This window comes from Eschrichtius robustus, chromosome 18 (genome assembly GCF_028021215.1).
Source record: "Eschrichtius robustus isolate mEscRob2 chromosome 18, mEscRob2.pri, whole genome shotgun sequence".
Lineage (NCBI taxonomy): Eukaryota > Metazoa > Chordata > Mammalia > Artiodactyla > Eschrichtiidae > Eschrichtius > Eschrichtius robustus.
In genome coordinates this window covers 52,307,081-52,323,897 of record NC_090841.1, presented here as the reverse complement: position 1 = coordinate 52,323,897, position 16,817 = coordinate 52,307,081, and the positions used below count along the sequence as shown (strand labels likewise).

The 16,817-nt window shown below is 35.3% G+C and overlaps 1 protein-coding gene across 11 annotated transcripts in view; it reads left to right on the top strand.

Moving 5' to 3' along the window:
- The window catches only part of MYCBP2 (MYC binding protein 2), a 277,195-nt gene that overhangs the window by 153,959 nt on the left and 106,419 nt on the right, over positions 1-16,817 (top strand). For 7 of the 11 annotated variants that reach the window (XM_068527032.1, XM_068527033.1, XM_068527031.1 and 4 more), the window contains 5 exons: positions 4,211-4,436; positions 5,383-5,513; positions 6,155-6,242; positions 8,597-8,646; positions 15,934-16,106. In XM_068527032.1, coding sequence (XP_068383133.1) covers positions 4,211-4,436; positions 5,383-5,513; positions 6,155-6,242; positions 8,597-8,646; positions 15,934-16,106 — 668 coding nt within the window. The remainder of the gene's footprint in view (positions 1-4,210; positions 4,437-5,382; positions 5,514-6,154; positions 6,243-8,596; positions 8,647-15,933; positions 16,107-16,817) is intronic. The other 4 variants (XM_068527035.1, XM_068527036.1, XM_068527030.1 and 1 more) reach the window with 1 other exon arrangement.

The window sequence follows — 16,817 nt, the reverse complement described above, 5'->3', positions numbered from 1 at the left end:
CATCTCTCTCTTTTTTGTTTCCTTGAATTTTATTTAAGAAACTGGATCGTGTGTTTTTCTGATAGGATCCTCTTCAGCTTGACTCCTGAGTCCTTTAGACACAGCCCTTGTAGTCATTCATAACATTCTCACTCTCTGGTGTAAGATGTTACAAGATGTTACAGGCTCTGGTATAAGACGTTATAAGAGCTTACCCATTTCCTGCCTCAGATCGGAAACCCACCGTTTTTTCAAAGTGCCGTGACTCCTTTAAATGGTAATGAGTCTTTAAGAGCCAAAATATGGCACTGGGAATGCTCATTTCTCCTGGGTTGTCATTGTTTCTAGATATTTATAGTGTATAGAACTAGTACATACACTCACACATAAACACACATGTATTTATATACACAGGCATATATTATTTGTATATATATATTTATGTATATATATATATTTATGTATGTGGGTGTATTTATGAACAGACACATTTATGTGTATACGTATTTTTTTAAAGATAAAATACCTCATGAGTTTGTATTGATGATACTCATTCAAAATAAGGACCACAGGATGTTACACCTGAATCTCCTTTCTCGTAACCGAAAGTTCCTGTTCTCTATGGCACTGGGAATACTAGAATTAGAAAATCACTTAATTATTCATTCACTCTTTGTGTGTGTGTGTGTGTGTGTGTGTGTGTGTGTGTGTGTGTGTTTTGTCTTTTGGGCATATTCCCAACTAGGAAGTACAGAGAAATGACCATGTTTTCAAAGTAAGTGGGTATGGTCAACTACTGTGTTTTAAAGTAAATTGGAATAATCCCTCTCTCTGTGATTATGCCGCTAATTGGATGTACATTTGACATCATTTTATTTTATTTTATTCTAGATTTTTAGGAATTGCTTTTTAAGTTTTGTTTGATAATAGTTCAATTACATAGTTTTAAGTCAAATCTGTAAAACAAAGTGTATTCAAAGAAATCTAGCTTTTATTATCTCTGTCCCCTCATTCTGTTCCCTTCTTCCCTGTCATGTCTTCTTCTCAGGTAACATTTCATATTATTATAATTTTGTAGTTTAGCCTTCCATTATTTCTTTTAATGTAAGCATAGACACACAAATACAGATGCAGATGTGTATGTGTATTCATTCCTCATGTTTTTCAACTTTTTATTTCGAAGAATTTCAAACCTGTATAAAAAAGTAATAAGATTTGTGCAGTGAACACCCCCCTATGCCCTTGACTTGGCTTCGTTAGTTAACATTTTGCCATGATTGTTTTATTTATCTATGTTTATTATTGTCAGACCATTTAAGAGCAGGTTGCAAACATCATGACCCCTCACCCTGTTCCTAAGAACAGTGAAGTTTCCTGTATAACCCAAATGTACCAATCGAATTTAGGAAATTTAACATTGAAACGGGGTTATTACCACGATAAAGAGTAGTAGTATATCATGTTACAAGCTCAACGTTTTGCCTTTTTTCCCAACAATGGTGTTCATAGAATCTTTTTAAACCCAGACCGGGATCCTATCGGGTTCAAACATTGCATTTAGTTGTCAGGCCTCTTTGATCCCTTTTAATCTGCAGTAGTTCCTCAGCCTTCCTTCGTCTTTTATGACATTGGCATTTTTGAAGAACACAATCAGTGGTTTTGTAAAAGTATCCTTTTTATTTGGATGTAATTGATTGTTTTTTAATGATTAGATTCACGTTGTGCATTTTGGGTGGCAACACCACGTAAGCAGTGTCCTGTTCTCCTCAGTGCATCCCATCAGGAAGTACTTAGTCACTTGATTAAGGTGATAGCTCCACCAAAAAAGCGTCTTTTTTTCCCTTTGAAAATGTCTATGGGTGGATATCTATGGGTTAGAGACTGTGTAAAAAAATACTGTCTTTCAACAAATTTTAGTATCCATTGGTTATTCTTACCCAAATCATTCATTACTATAAAGACGGTGGCTTTCTAATTCTGTTATTCCTCCCAGCTGGTGTTCTGTCGTAAAGGAGAATTTTCCCATCCCTTCCCCTTTAAAAATCTATTTATTTATTTATTTTATGTGTCTATATCAATATGGACTCAAAGATTCTCTTTTTTGCTCAGTGTTATAATCCTTTGCTGTCATTCAGTTTGATGCTCAAATTTTAATTGATTTGGCCGGGGAAAATCTGTTCAAGCTGGATTCTGTGTCCTTTTTCTGTGTTTTCATCAGATTTTGAGCACTTCTTCTTAGTTCCAGTCAACACCATTGAGGTCTTTTCTTTATACCCTTTTCATTTACGTATGCCACTGTGAATAATAAAAATATTGAATACTATATAAAATTAACAGTTTCTTTGCAAAAATTTTGTCTTTTGTTAATCCCACTGACATTAGGATAATCAAAGTACTTTATTCAGAAGTTGCTTGGGGTAGTTCATTTTATGTATATGCGTAAGTGGGTGTATGATCAGTTTAATATAAAGTTAGGCTTATTTGTTTATTTGTACTTAATTTTTATGAGTCTTTTTCCTATCCTAGTTGATTTAATTTTACTTTTAAAATATGTGAAATATTAATATGGCTCCAGAAATAAAATTATACAAAATAACATACTCAGAATTATAAGTCCTTTTCCTTCTCTGCTTCTCACTTACTCCAGTAAGTATCCTGGTGTATCCTTCCTGCGTTCTTTTTTGGAAAAAATCAGAACGATAGGTAGATTGATTTAGTTGTAGTATTATTTTCCGTCTTTATTTTAAAAAGGTAGCACACTATGTATACTACTTTGTACTTTGCTTTTTAAATTTAACACTGTGTATAGAAATCTCTCCATATCCATTTAAAGAGACCATCCTTATCCCTGTTTTACAGACTCATAGTTCTCCACTGTAAAGACCTATCATAGTTTATTCAGCCAATCTTATGTGTGTGAGCATCTGGGGTGTTTTCATTTTTTTGCAATGAATAACTTTGTGCCTGTGTTTGGGGGTTTTTGTTTGTTTTTTTGTTTCCGTATTGTTAGAAGCATATCTTCAAAGTAAACTCCTAGAAGTGGGATGGCTGGGTTAAACAAATATAGAATGAGGAGCCTTGTGCTAGATAGATCTGGCATTGCTGATTCAGAGGGTGAATGCATATGTAGCTTTGCTAGATGTTGACAATTCCCTTCCATAGAAGTTATGTCTTTTTGTGTCCCACCAACAATGTATGAGAGTGCTTGTTTTCTCACAGCCTCCCCAAAAGAGTATGTGGTTAAATTTTGGGCCTTTTGCCAATATAATGGAAGGAATGGTGGGAAAATGGTGTCTCAGTTTAGTTTTAATTTACATTTATGTTATTATGAACAAAGTTGAGCTTTTTATTTAAATAGAGGTTGTAAAAAATCCTATTTTGCCATCGTCCGAGGTAATTTTTTTTTAGATTAATATAATATTTGGGAAATTTCTTAAGGTTTATATCATGTCCTGCAACCAGTTCATAGTTTACTACTTGACATGGTCCTACTTAACTGTAATTTGACTACCATTACAGCATTCCTTCTACCATAATGGTGACAGAAGCTTAAAAGTGGCCTTAAAAATATATATAATTATGTGCCATCATAATCTCATATATACAGTAAAATTTCAGGTTAGGAAAATATAAAAATCTAGGCTTTTATCAAGTGTATAAGTGTGTGTGTGTTTATATTTATTCTCATAATATATGAAGTTACAAAGTTTTTTTGTTAATGAAAAGAAACATTTGTAGTGGATACTATGAATGGTAGATAACCTAAAAGTGACTAAAACCTTACATGTTAATGATTTATTAATTTCCATCAATGTATCTTTATATTTTACCTATCAAATTATATTGTCAGTTACCGACTTATATTCCTTAAATGCGTACTGACTGAAATGGAAAATTTATTATATAAACTCTTCCATAGGAAAGTCAGATAGCTGAATGTTTATGGAAATTAAGCAGCTTTGTGATTGTTTTTCTAATGATATGAGTGTGTACTTAAAAACATTAATGCAAATATTAGCTAGAAAGCAATAGATATTTCAAGTGAGGAGTCAAGACAATTGATACTGACCATTAATACCTTGATTTCTGATCACTTAATTCCTTACTTAAAATTTATTTTACAGTATGTTGAAGGCATCATCTTTACAGTATGATGTCCTGTTTCTAAACTAGACAAAACGCTAAAATCTGATTCATCTTATGCGAGTGACTTCTTGCCTGTTGACCTCAGGTGACATTCCCGGAGTGTGTACGGTGGATGACAATCGAGTTTGACCCTCAGTGTGGTACTGCACAGTCAGAAGATGTCCTCCGCTTGTTGATTCCTGTCAGAACTGTTCAGAATTCAGGATATGGACCAAAATTGACATCTGTCCATGAAAATCTTAATTCCTGGATAGAATTAAAGAAATTTTCAGGATCCTCTGGGTGGCCTACCATGGTTTTAGTGTTGCCAGGTAAGTTATTTTTTTCTTTTTTGTTTTATATGGTAAAATATATGCATTTATGATAATTATGTTCAGTAAGGATACATCATTGAAAATGTTTATTTAATTTTTAGAAGAATTTCTTCAAGACCTACTCTGTGTCTGGATTGCAGTTGGGTAGTAAAGAAGACTCTCTGGGCATGGGGTACAACATGACCAAGTTTTAGGAAAGAGAATGTTTTGAGGATCTTGTGAGAAGAGATTAGCTTGACAAAAGCAGAGAGTTAATACTGAGGAGTAGCTGTCTGTATAGTTGGGGCCAAACTATAGAAAAAAGTGGGTTAGGTATTTTATTTTCCCAGTAAGTGCTAAATTTTGAGAAGTTACCAAGGACTTCTTCCTTTCAAGAGAACTGGTGAACCACCGAACCCACTGAGTTATGTGAAGTTATTGTTTTCGAGCTTTAGGGTGTATGTGGGCCGGGTGGGTGGAGGCACTTTTGCTATTACAGTCTGTTGTTTTTTTTAACCAATTAACAATAACTGCTCTTGTGATCTCTCAAACTAATAGCCAATTTGAAGTTAGAAACTTCTTTCTTCTAGTCTGACCTGCCTTGTTTGTTTGTGACGAAATCAGACAAAGCCAGATTTTAGCCTAGAGAGGATTGCTCACTCTGAAACAGAAGAGGCTAACCTAGGTCACCTTAGTAATTGACGGATAATTGACAATGATCCCTCATGTAACTTAACTTAGGACATGTGATTAAGGAGAATTAGATCATAAAGAAAAATAACAACTGGCATGGTTTTATTGTTTCTACTGTCGTTTTTAAGCACAGCTTTGTTCAAGTAGGTACAGGGACCCCAAAAAAAGACTCGGTTTTTTTAGTACCTGATTTGTATTGCTACCTATCTTGAGATAGATAAAAGTAAGGAAATTTTGATAAAGTTGTTTCAGATTTTGAACTCAATGTTAGCTTTTTTCTTAGGAAATGAGGCCCTTTTTTCACTGGAGACTGCATCAGATTATGTGAAAGATGACAAAGCTTCTTTCTACGGTTTCAAATGTTTTGCAATTGGATATGAGTTTAGCCCTGGACCTGATGAGGTGAGAATGAATTATCTTCTCATTCTGTTAAGGAAGATTGTGTTTCTAAGGGCTGCTGTTGCCTTAAATTGTGTTTGCTCTCTGTATTCAAGAAGTCTGAAATTTATTTTAAGCTAGAGTGTATAATTTAAAATATTCTGTAGTTTAATTTTGTGCAGTGGTCTGGTTTTGCTACTTTAAATATGTGAAGAGAATGGAGTCTGTGCAACATGACCCAGCCTTTAAAGACTTAGTATAGTTGTGCCTGTTCCAAACCAGCTCTGGTAGCTATACCTTTCTAAGTAAATTATAGAACCTAATTTCACCATGGGACTAACTTAGTATCTCTTCTAAATGTTTCAAATCGTACAATTAAAAAAAAAGTCAAGGTGAAAGACTGATCATGTTCCTTCAAAGTAATGAATGAAAAATTCTTTGGACAATGAACCTGTCGGCCTGAAACTTACAACCAGCATGAGACATAATATTAAATCTCTTACACTCTTAATTAACCATTAGCTCCTAACATATGCTTCCTTTTAGTTTCAAACATTACACTTGAATGCAAGTCACACTTTTTTTGATAATCCACATCATCTTTCAAAAATTTCATCTTCCAAACATTTTTTAAAGCATCTGATTTTGTTTTTGCAATTCTCCAGGGAGTCATCCAGTTGGAAAAAGAACTAGCCAATCTTGGCGGGGTTTGTGCAGCAGCTTTGATGAAAAAGGATCTAGCACTTCCTATTGGTAAGTGTGGTCAAGTACTAGGTGTTTGTTTATGATTTAAAAAAATTTTTAAGAATAGAATATGTTCATCGCAGAACATTCTGAAAATAGATTAGCAAAATGAATTCAGTAGTCACATATATTCATGAGCAACTGCTTAATATACTGGTTGTTTGGGTTTTTTAAATGGAGACTGAAGAGTATCTCTCTGGTTTTTTTATTCACACACATATATGCATACAAGCACTTTCTTATGTGCATACGTGCTATGTGCCAGGCCCTGGGTTAAGCACTGGAAATAGAGTATTGAACCAAAAGCTTGAGATATCTCTCAGAAGTCCTAGTGGACATATCAAATAGGCGATTGGATGCTTATTGTCTGGAGCTCAGGGGACAAGTCAATAGAAATGTCCTTTGAACGTAGTTGGCATTTAAAGACCGTATGAAAGAACCATATGAAAGATGAGCTAGGAAGAGAATGCAAATGAGAAAGAGAAAATAGCCAAGGGTCAAAGCTGGGACTTGTCAAAATTTCAAAGACAGATGGAACAGGAGGAAGAGGCTGCAGAAAAGACTGAAGCAGCAGCCAATGAGGTAGATGTAAAACCTCAGGAGAGTGGATATTGGTGGGATTTTTTAATGAAACTGAGAAATCAATTAAAATTTGTCATTGGGTTAAACTTGTTGGCTATTTATATACTCAAGAAGAAATATATATATATATATATATATATCAGTAAAATGAGAGAAATATAAGGACTTTCAGAGTGGGGTGAGAGAATGGAAAGTCAGGAGGGGGAGTCAGGTTGAGCGTAGATGGCTCTTCAGAAGAGTTTTCATGTGATTCACGACAGAGAAATGAGGCAGTGGCCAAAGAGTACCTATTTCTAGGGTACAGGATTGTGTGATACACGAGTCGATTTATTATCAGAATTGTAAAGATGAAAATAAGGCTTAAGATATTTACTAATTCCATGATGTTTATCCATGGTCAAACATTTTATTTTTACAGTAGTTGGGAATAAAAGGCATTATTATTGTATTTCCCCAATTCTCACCTCCAAAAAAGTCCATCTGTGTCTCTTCCCTCTGGGGCTACCCTTCCCACTTTATTCTTTCTTTCCTCCCTTCTCTTTCTTTACTCCTTTCTTCCTTGTCTAATCCCTTTCTTCTTCCTGCTGCCTTCCACCCTTCTCTGTTCCCTCGTTCCTGCTTCATGTTGACACATGATGAGGAAATGAGACAATGAGACATCTGTGTTCTCTTCATAGGAGGGAAAATGGCACAGCCTCTTTGAAGGAGATGTGTCAACAGCTATTCAAATTTTACATGCATGTAGCTTTTGATGTAGCAATTTTTTATGCATACTTGCACAAATGCTCAAAAAAGGTATGTTGTAAGGTAGATTAATATAGCAGTATTTGTGATTATAAAACCTGGAAGCAACCAAAATGTCTGTCAGCTGGGAACTGGTTCAATAAGCAATGGTAAGTAAGTCCATACAGTAGGAATGTATGCAGCCTGTTAAAAAACAGCAGCAAAAAAGTAGACCTCTATGTCCTGGCCAAAGAAGATGTCCAAGTTATATTAATTAAGAAAAGCAGGCTGCGGAAGAGGGTCCCATTTTTGTGAACATTATATTGTAAGTATATAAATATATGTGTATGTACCCACATGTGTGTACGTTGACACATATGTACATACACTTTATTTGCACACAAAATTTCTAGAACAATACGTAAGAAACTGTTGACACTCTTTATCTTTGGAAGCGGGTGGTAGCAGAATTTTTCATTCTACACTTCTGCATACTTTGAATATTTCCCTTTGAATATGTATTACTTTAGTAGTAATATTTTATGAATTAATTAAACTATCAAAGAAAATTCAATGAATAAAATATATTCTACATCAAGCAGTAAAGGAGAAAATGGCTAGAGAATACAGTCACTATCTTACATTTTCCTCGAAGTAACTGTTGTTTACTAAAGGTAAAGCTCTTCTACAATATAACCAAACTAGAAAGGCTCGGATTCTGAAAAATCAGTTCCCTCATTTTTCTTTTTTTTTTTTTTTTTTGGTCAAAAAGTAAGTACACTAAAGTCAAAAATACACATTTGTGTACATAAATATAGTATATATCTTTTGAAAATCACTTGATGATTGCTTTTTGCGTATTGTCTTGAGAATTACAGCTTATATTCACACTGAAAATAGCATTTGAAAATTTAAACCACTGAGATTTATCCAGAACGATAATAGTTCTCTTCAATTTGGAATATCAAATTTGTGGGAAAGATGTCATGAGTGCAAAAGACTAGAAAGATAAACTAAGGAGGAATATATTTTAGTAAACCTTTTCATTTACACAACAGGTAATGAATTAGAGGAAGACCTTGAAATTCTTGAAGAGGCTGCATTACAGGTATTGTCCTGATAATTGTAAGGGTAAACTTTGCACATTAATTTTAAGCAGAATTTCCACTCAGATCAACCTTATTTTTCTTGAACATAGCACTCATTCATTAAGTATTTCATTCCATAATTGGCAGTTATAGAGATAAATAGCTCATAATTTCTCCCCTTGATGGGAGAGACCCACCACATGAGCCCTTGTTGTACTGTGTGGTGGGTGTTAACTCTGGAGTGAGATGAAAGCCCTGCTGGAGGAAGAGGAGCTACCAAGTGCCAAGGGTCCAGGGGAAGGCTTTGCCCAGCGGTGGACATTTAAACTGGATCTTGAAAGAAGTTTTATTGACCAGTTAGAAAAAGGGGAAAAAAGCTATTAGTAATAGTAATTTAAATAACATCTGTAGAGCACGTTATAGTTTACCATGTCTTTGACATTATCTGTCTATTTCTGCAATTACACTTTGAGGTCAGTATTTTCTCTTGTATCTTACAATTATAATGACTTCAGTTCAGAGACGTTTTGTGATTTGTCTAAGAATTCAGCTTACTGGGAGATAAAGTCTAATATCCAGGTCTTCTAATGTCAATACTTAGAGTTAGTGGTTTACATTTTATTTATTTTCTGAAATGAATTGATCACAGCAGTAATAATAAAAACAAACATTTATTTGATCTTAACTTTATCAATTACTATTCCAGACACTTTTCATATTTTTAACTCCTTTAGTCCTCACAGCAACCCTATGAATTAGAGACTCTTATTTATAGATAAGGGAACTGAGGTGCAGAGAACTTAAGTAACTGGCCCAGAATCACACAGCTAGTAAGCAGCTGGGGTAGAATTTGACCTCTGGCAGTTTGGTGACAAAGTCCATGATCTTGATCACTGTGCTCTAATCATAGGGAGTCATGGTGTCCTCAATAATGTTAAGAAACTTCTGTGTCTTAAAAACCCACCAGCTTTTGTTTTTGTTTTTTCTTTTAAAAAAGTTAAATCTCTGTATCTTAAGATACAAAAATAAAAATTAATTTAAAAAATATTTAATAAACATACTATGTGTCAGATAACATTCTAGCTAAGGAAAACCATCAAGCAGCTCATATTATCATTACAGGGATTATTACGGCTTATAGAATGTCATTTAGGCCAGATATAAAGAGGTCTTTATCGTACCGCTGTAAAGAGAAAAGTGATTTCCCAAATTACCCACCGTTTTGGCATGTAAGGTCGTCACTGTGATGGTCTAACACCTACTGCTTGTTAGGCAGGTGGTGGGCATTTAAATGTGTTATTTAATTTAAATTTTATAATAACCACGGAAGAGATATCATTTGATCACCAGTTTATACATTTCACTGATTCAGGAATGGTCGGTAACTTGTTAGCTCAAGAGCACACATCAATAACTTGTCAAGAGTCAGGATTTGACCTCAAGTCTGTTTGACTTTAAAGATTACGACTTTGAAATTGCATGGCTTACAGAATGCAGAAGTTACTTGTTGTAGAAATTGATAGAAATGGAAATATAATCCTTCTCTATGAAAAACAGTATGTTTTGAAATTTATTATATGGTCATTAAAAATTTTCTAGAGTTTTAGCCCTTAAAGCAAGTCTTTCCAAAATACAACGCTTGCTTCTCATATAGGTGAGAACTAAAATTTCAGTTTTATCTGCCTTTTTTTCTTAACTTTAATAAGGCTTACACAAGCTAATGCAGTATATGTGCAGCCACAGTCAGACTTCCATCTACTTTTTGCCCAAGTCAAGACCTCGGTACCCACCTGCCCAAGAGAACAGACACAACGTACCCATGATAGCTGCCAGTAATGGAGACACAAAAAGAGGGAGACCTTTACAACTGTCTTCAAAAGGGAGCCCTGGCCCTGACAAATAGGGATGTGGCACATGTAGAAAGCTAGAGTGGGAGGGGATGCACCATTGCATCTAGCATGCAGATCTCTGATAAATCATTTCTTTTCTGTGGGAAGAAAGACGCTGGAAATATTATCCCAAGTTTTTCCCTCCTGAAAGTTTTCTACTTTATAGGCTAAAGGAGCACTGGGGCATGGGAAGAAAATTATTTCCCCAAAAAGGCCTATCTAAACTTGGGTGCAAATACAAAAAAATTCATGTAACTAAAGTTTTATATTTTAAAATATACAAATGTCAGATAGCCTTATCCACCAGAGGGCAGACAGCAGAATCAAGAAGAACTACAGTCCTGCACCTGTGGAATGAAAACCACATTCACAGAAAGATAGACAAAATGTAAAGACAGAAGGCTAGGTACCAGATGAAGGAACAAGATGAAACCCCAAAAAAACAACTAAATGAAGTGGAGATAGGAAACCTTCCAGAAAAAGAATTCAGAATAATGATAGTGAAGATGATCCAGGACCTCGGAAAAAGAATGGAGGCAAAGATCGAAAAGATGTAAGAAATGTTTAACAAAGACCCAGAAGAATTAAAGAACAAACAAACAGAGATGAACAATACAATAACTGAAATGAAGAATACACTAGAAGGAATCAGTAGCAGAATAACTGAGTCAGAAGAACAGATAAGTGACCTGGAAGACAGAATGGTGGAATTCACTGTCACGGCACAGAATAAAGAGAAAAGAATGAAAAGAAATGAAGACAGCCTAAGAGACCTCTGGGACAACATTAAATGCACCAGCATTCGCATTATAGGGGTCCCATAAGGAGAAGACAGAGAGAAAGGACCCGAGAAAATATTTGAAGAGATTATAGTTGAAAACTTCCCTAACATGGGAAGGAAATAGCCACCCAAGTCCAGGAAGCACAGAGAGTCCCAGGTAGGATTAAACCCAAGGAGGAGCATGCCGAGACACACAGTAATCAAACTGACAAATGTTAAAGACAAAGAAAAATTATTAAAAGCAACAAGGGAAAAACAACAAATAACATACAAGGGAACTCCCATAAGGTTAACCCATAAGGTTAACAGCTGATTTCTCAGCAGAAACTCTACAAGACAGAAGGCAGTGACACGATATATTTAAAGTGATGAAAGGGTAGAACCCACAACCAAGATTACTCTGTCCAGCAAGGATCTCATTCAGATTCGCTGGAGAAATCAAAAGCTTTATAGACGAGCAAAAGCTAAGAGAATTCAGCACCACCAAACCAGCTCTACAACAAATGCTACAGGAACTTCTCTAAGTGGGAAACACAAAAGAAAAGGACCTACAAAGACAAACCCATAACAATTAAGAAAATGGTAATAGGAACATACATATCGATAATTACCTTAAACGTGAGTGGATTAAATGCTCTAAACAAAAGACACAGGCTCGCTGAATGGATACAAAAACAAGACCCATGTATATGCTGTCTACAAGAGACCCACTTCAGACCTAGGGACACATACAGACTGAAAGTGAGGGGATGGACAAATTTATTCCATGCAGATGGAAATCAAAGCTGGAGTAGCAATACTCATATCAGATAAAATAGACTTTAAAATAAAGAATGTTACAAGAGACAAGGAAGGACACTACACAATGATCAAGGGATCAATCCAAGAAGAAGATATAACAATTATAAATATATATGCACCCAACATAGGAGCACCTCAGTACATAAAGCAAATGCTAACAGCTGTAAAAGAGGAAATCGACAGTAACACAGTAATAGTGGGGACTCTAACAGCACACTTACACCAACGAACAGATCATCCAGACAGAAAATTAATAAAACTCAAGCTTTAAATGACCCTATAAACCAGATAGATCTAATTGATATTTACAGGACATTCCATCCGAAAACAACAGATTACACTTTCTTCTCAAGGGCACACAGAACATTCTCCAGGATAGATTACATCTTGGGTCACAAATCAAGCCTTGGTAAATTGAAGAAAATTGAAATCCTATCAACCATCTTTTCCAACCACAACACTGTGAGATTAGAAATCAGTTACAGGGGAAAAAACGTAAAAAACACAAACACGTGGAGGCTAAACAATGCATTACTAAATAACCAAGAGATCACTGAAGAAATCAAAGAGGAAATCAAAAATTACCTGGAGACAAATGACAACGAAAACATGATGATCCAAAACCTATGGGATGCACCAAAAGCAGTTCTAAGAGGGAAGTTTATAGCAATACAGTCGTACCTCAAGAAAGAAGAAAAATCTCAAATAAACAATCTAACCTTATACCTAAAGGAACTAGAGAAAGAAGAGCAAACAAAACCCAAAGTTAGCAGAAGGAAAGAAATCATAAAGATCAGAGCAGAAATAAATGAAATAGAAACAAAGAAAACAATAGCAAAGATCAATAAAACTAAAAGCTGGTTCTTTGAGAAGGTAAACAAAATTGATAAACCTTTAGCCAGACTCATCAAGAAAAAGAGGGAGAGGACTCAAATCAATAAAATTAGAAGTGAAAAAGGAGAAATCACAAGGGACACCACAGAAATACAAAGCATCCTAAGAGACTACTACAAGAAACTCTATGCCAATAAAATGGACAACCTGGAAGAAATGGACAATTTCTTAGAAAAGTATAAACTTCCAAGACCGAACCAGGAAGAAATAGAAAATATGAACAGACCAATCACAGGTAATGAAATTGAAACTGGGATTAAAAATCTTACAACCAACAAAAGTCCAGGACCAGGTGACCTCACAGGTGAATTCTATCAAACATTTAGAGAAGAGCTAACAACCATCCTTCTTAAACTCTTCCAAAAAATTGCAGAGGAAGGAGTACTCCCAAACTCATTCTACCATCACCGTGATGCCAAAACCAGACAAAGATACTTCAAAAAAAGAAAATTACAGACCAGTATCACTGATGAATACAGATGCAAAAAACCTCAACAAAATACTAGCGGATAGAATCCAACAACACATTAAAAGGATCATACACCATGATCAAGTGGGATTTATCCCAGCGATGCAAGGATTCTTCAACTTACGCAAATCAATCAGTGTGAAACACTGTAGTCACAAATTGAAGGATAAAAACCATATGATCATCTCAATAGATGCAGAAAAATCTTTTGACAAAATTCAACACCGATTTATGATGAAAACTCTCCAGAAAGTGGGCATAGAGGGAACCTACCTCAACATAATAAAGGCCATATAGACAAACCCACAGCAACCATCATTCTCAATGGTGAAAAACTGAAAGCATTTCCTCTAAGATCAGGAACAAGACAAGGATGTCCACTCTCGCCACTGTATTCAACATAGTTTTGGAAGTCCTAGCCACGGCAATCAGAGAAGAAAAAGAAATAAAAGGAATAAAAACTGAAAAAAAAGAAAAACTGTCACTGTTTGCAGATGACATGATACTGTACATAGAGAATCCTAAAGATGCCACCAGAAAACTACTAGAGCTAATCAATGAATTTGGTAAAGTTCCAGGATACAAAATTAATGCACAGAAATCTCTTGCATTCCTATACACTAAGAACAAAAGATCAGAAAGGGAAATTAAGGAAACAATCCCATTCACCACTGCAACAAAAAGAATTAAATACCTAGGAATAAACATACCTAAGGAAGTAAAAGACCTGTACGCAGAAAACTACAAGATACTGATGAAAGAAATCAAAGGTGACACAAACAGATGGAGAGATATACCATGTTCTTGCGTTGGAAGAATCAACATTGGGAAAATGACTATACTACCCAAAGCAATCTACAGATTCAGTGCAATCTGTATCAAATTACCAATGGCATTTTTTATAGAACTAGAAGAAAAAAATCTTCTAATTTGTATGGAGACACAAAATACCCTCAATAGCCAAAGCAATCTTGAGGGAAAAATACTGAGCTGGAGGAATCAGATTCCCTGACTTCAGACTATACTACAAAGCTGCAGTAATCAAGACAGTATGGTACTGGCACAAAAAACGGAAATCTAGATCAATGGAGCAGGATAGAAAGCCCAGAGATAAACCAGCACACCTATGGTCAACTAATCTATGACAAAGGAGGCAAGGATATACAATGGAGAAAAGACAGTCTCTTCAATAAGTGGTGCTGGGAAAACTGGACAGCTACATGTAAAAGAATGAAATTAGAACACTCCCTAACACCATACACAAAAATAAACTAAAGATGGATTAAAGAATTAAATATAAGACCATAGGAAGAACACTCTTTGCCATAAATCACAGCAAGATCTCTTTAGACCCACCTCCTAGAGTAATGGAAATAAAAACAAAAATAAACAAATGGGACCTAATGAAACTTAACAGCTCTTGCACAGCAAAGGAAACTATAAACAAGACGAAAAGACAACCCTCAGAATGGGAGAAAATATTTGCAAACGAATCAATGGACAAAGGATTAATCTCCAAAATATATAAACAGCTCATGCAGCTCAGTATTAAAAAAAAAAAAACAACCCAATACAAAAATGGGCAGAAGACCTAAATAGACATTTCTCCAAAGAAGACATACAGATGGCCAAGAGGCACATGAAAAGCTGCTCAACATCACTAATTATTAGAGAAATGCAAATCAAAACTACAGTTAGGTATCACCTCACACCGGTTAGAGTGGGCATCATCAGACAATCTACAAACAGCAAATGCTCTCGGGTGTGGAGAAAAGGGAACCCTCTTGCACTGCTGGTGGGAATGTATGTTGATACAGCCACTATGGAGAACAGTATGGAGGTTCCTTAAAAAACTAAAAATCGAATTACCATATGACCCAGCAATCCCACTACTGGGCATATACCCAGAGAAAACCATAATTCAAAAAGACACATGCACCCGCATGTTCATTGCAGCACCATTTACAATAGCCAGGTCATGGAAGCAACCTAAATGCCCATCGACAAGACGAATGGATAAAGAAGATGTGGTACTTATATACGGTGGAGTATTAGCCATAAAAAGGAATGAAATTGGATCATTTGTAGAGACGTGGATGGACCTAGAGACTGTCATACAGAGTGAAGTAAGTCAGAAAGAGAAAAACAAATATCGTGTATTAACACATATATGTGGAATCTAGAAAAATGGTACAGATGAACCAGCCTGCAAGGCAGAATTAGAGACGCAGAACAAACGTATGGACACCAAGCGGGGAAAGCGGGGTTGTGGGGAGGTGGTGGTGGGATGAATTGGGAGATTGGGATTGACGTATATACACTAACATGTAAAAAATAGATAACTAGTAAGAACCTGCTGTATAAAAAATAAAATAAAATTCAAAAATAAGGTCTGTTACGTGATATAAGAATATATATATAAAAAAATAAATTAAAAAAATAAAATATACAAATGTTCTCTTTTACCCAACAGGTGTGCAAAACCCATTCTGGTATTCTTGGAAAGGGTTTAGCGCTTTCTCATTCACCAACTATATTGGAGGCACTAGAAGGAAACTTACCACTTCAAATCCAAAGCAATGAACAGTCCTTTCTGGATGATTTTATTGCTTGTGTCCCAGGATCAAGTGGTGGAAGGCTTGCGAGGTAATGTGTATTAAGTACTACAATGACTTCCTTTCAGGGCTTGCCTCAGTCTTCATTTCTGAAGAGAAATGAGAGGGGAGTCGTTAGGATGTTACAGTGCTGCCTAAGATAATCTAGTTTATGTGTTTTGGACTCGCCAAAATATGAAATGGTAGTTAATATTTCAAAATATTTTAAAAATATATAATAGTTTTTAAAAATATGTAGAACACCTGGTAAAACTGAGAAGTCTGTGTACTTGATGGTAGTATTTAATATGTGTACTAAACTCCTAAATTTATCACTATATTTATTTTAATATGAGGTTTTTTCCAAATCTACAATTAATGCAAATATAAATTTAGAATTTAAATTAAATCATTTGCGGTTGTGGAGTTCTCATTTATTTTGTTGCTATCTGCTTTTTTGAGAAGATGAAAAGAACAAATATGCTGACTTGTGATTTTACTAGTAAATATAGAAATCTGACTTCTTTTTGTCTTTAATTTTTTTTTTTTTTTTTTTTAAACATCTTTATTGAAGTATAATTGCCTTACAATGGTGTGTTAACTTCTGCTTTATAACAAAGTGAATCAGTTATACATATACAATATGTTCCCATTTCTCTTCCCTCTTGCATCTCCCTCCCTCCCACCCTCCCCATCCCACCCCTCTAGGTGGTCACAAAGCACCGAGCTGATCTCCCTGTGCTATGCGGCTGCTTCCCACTAG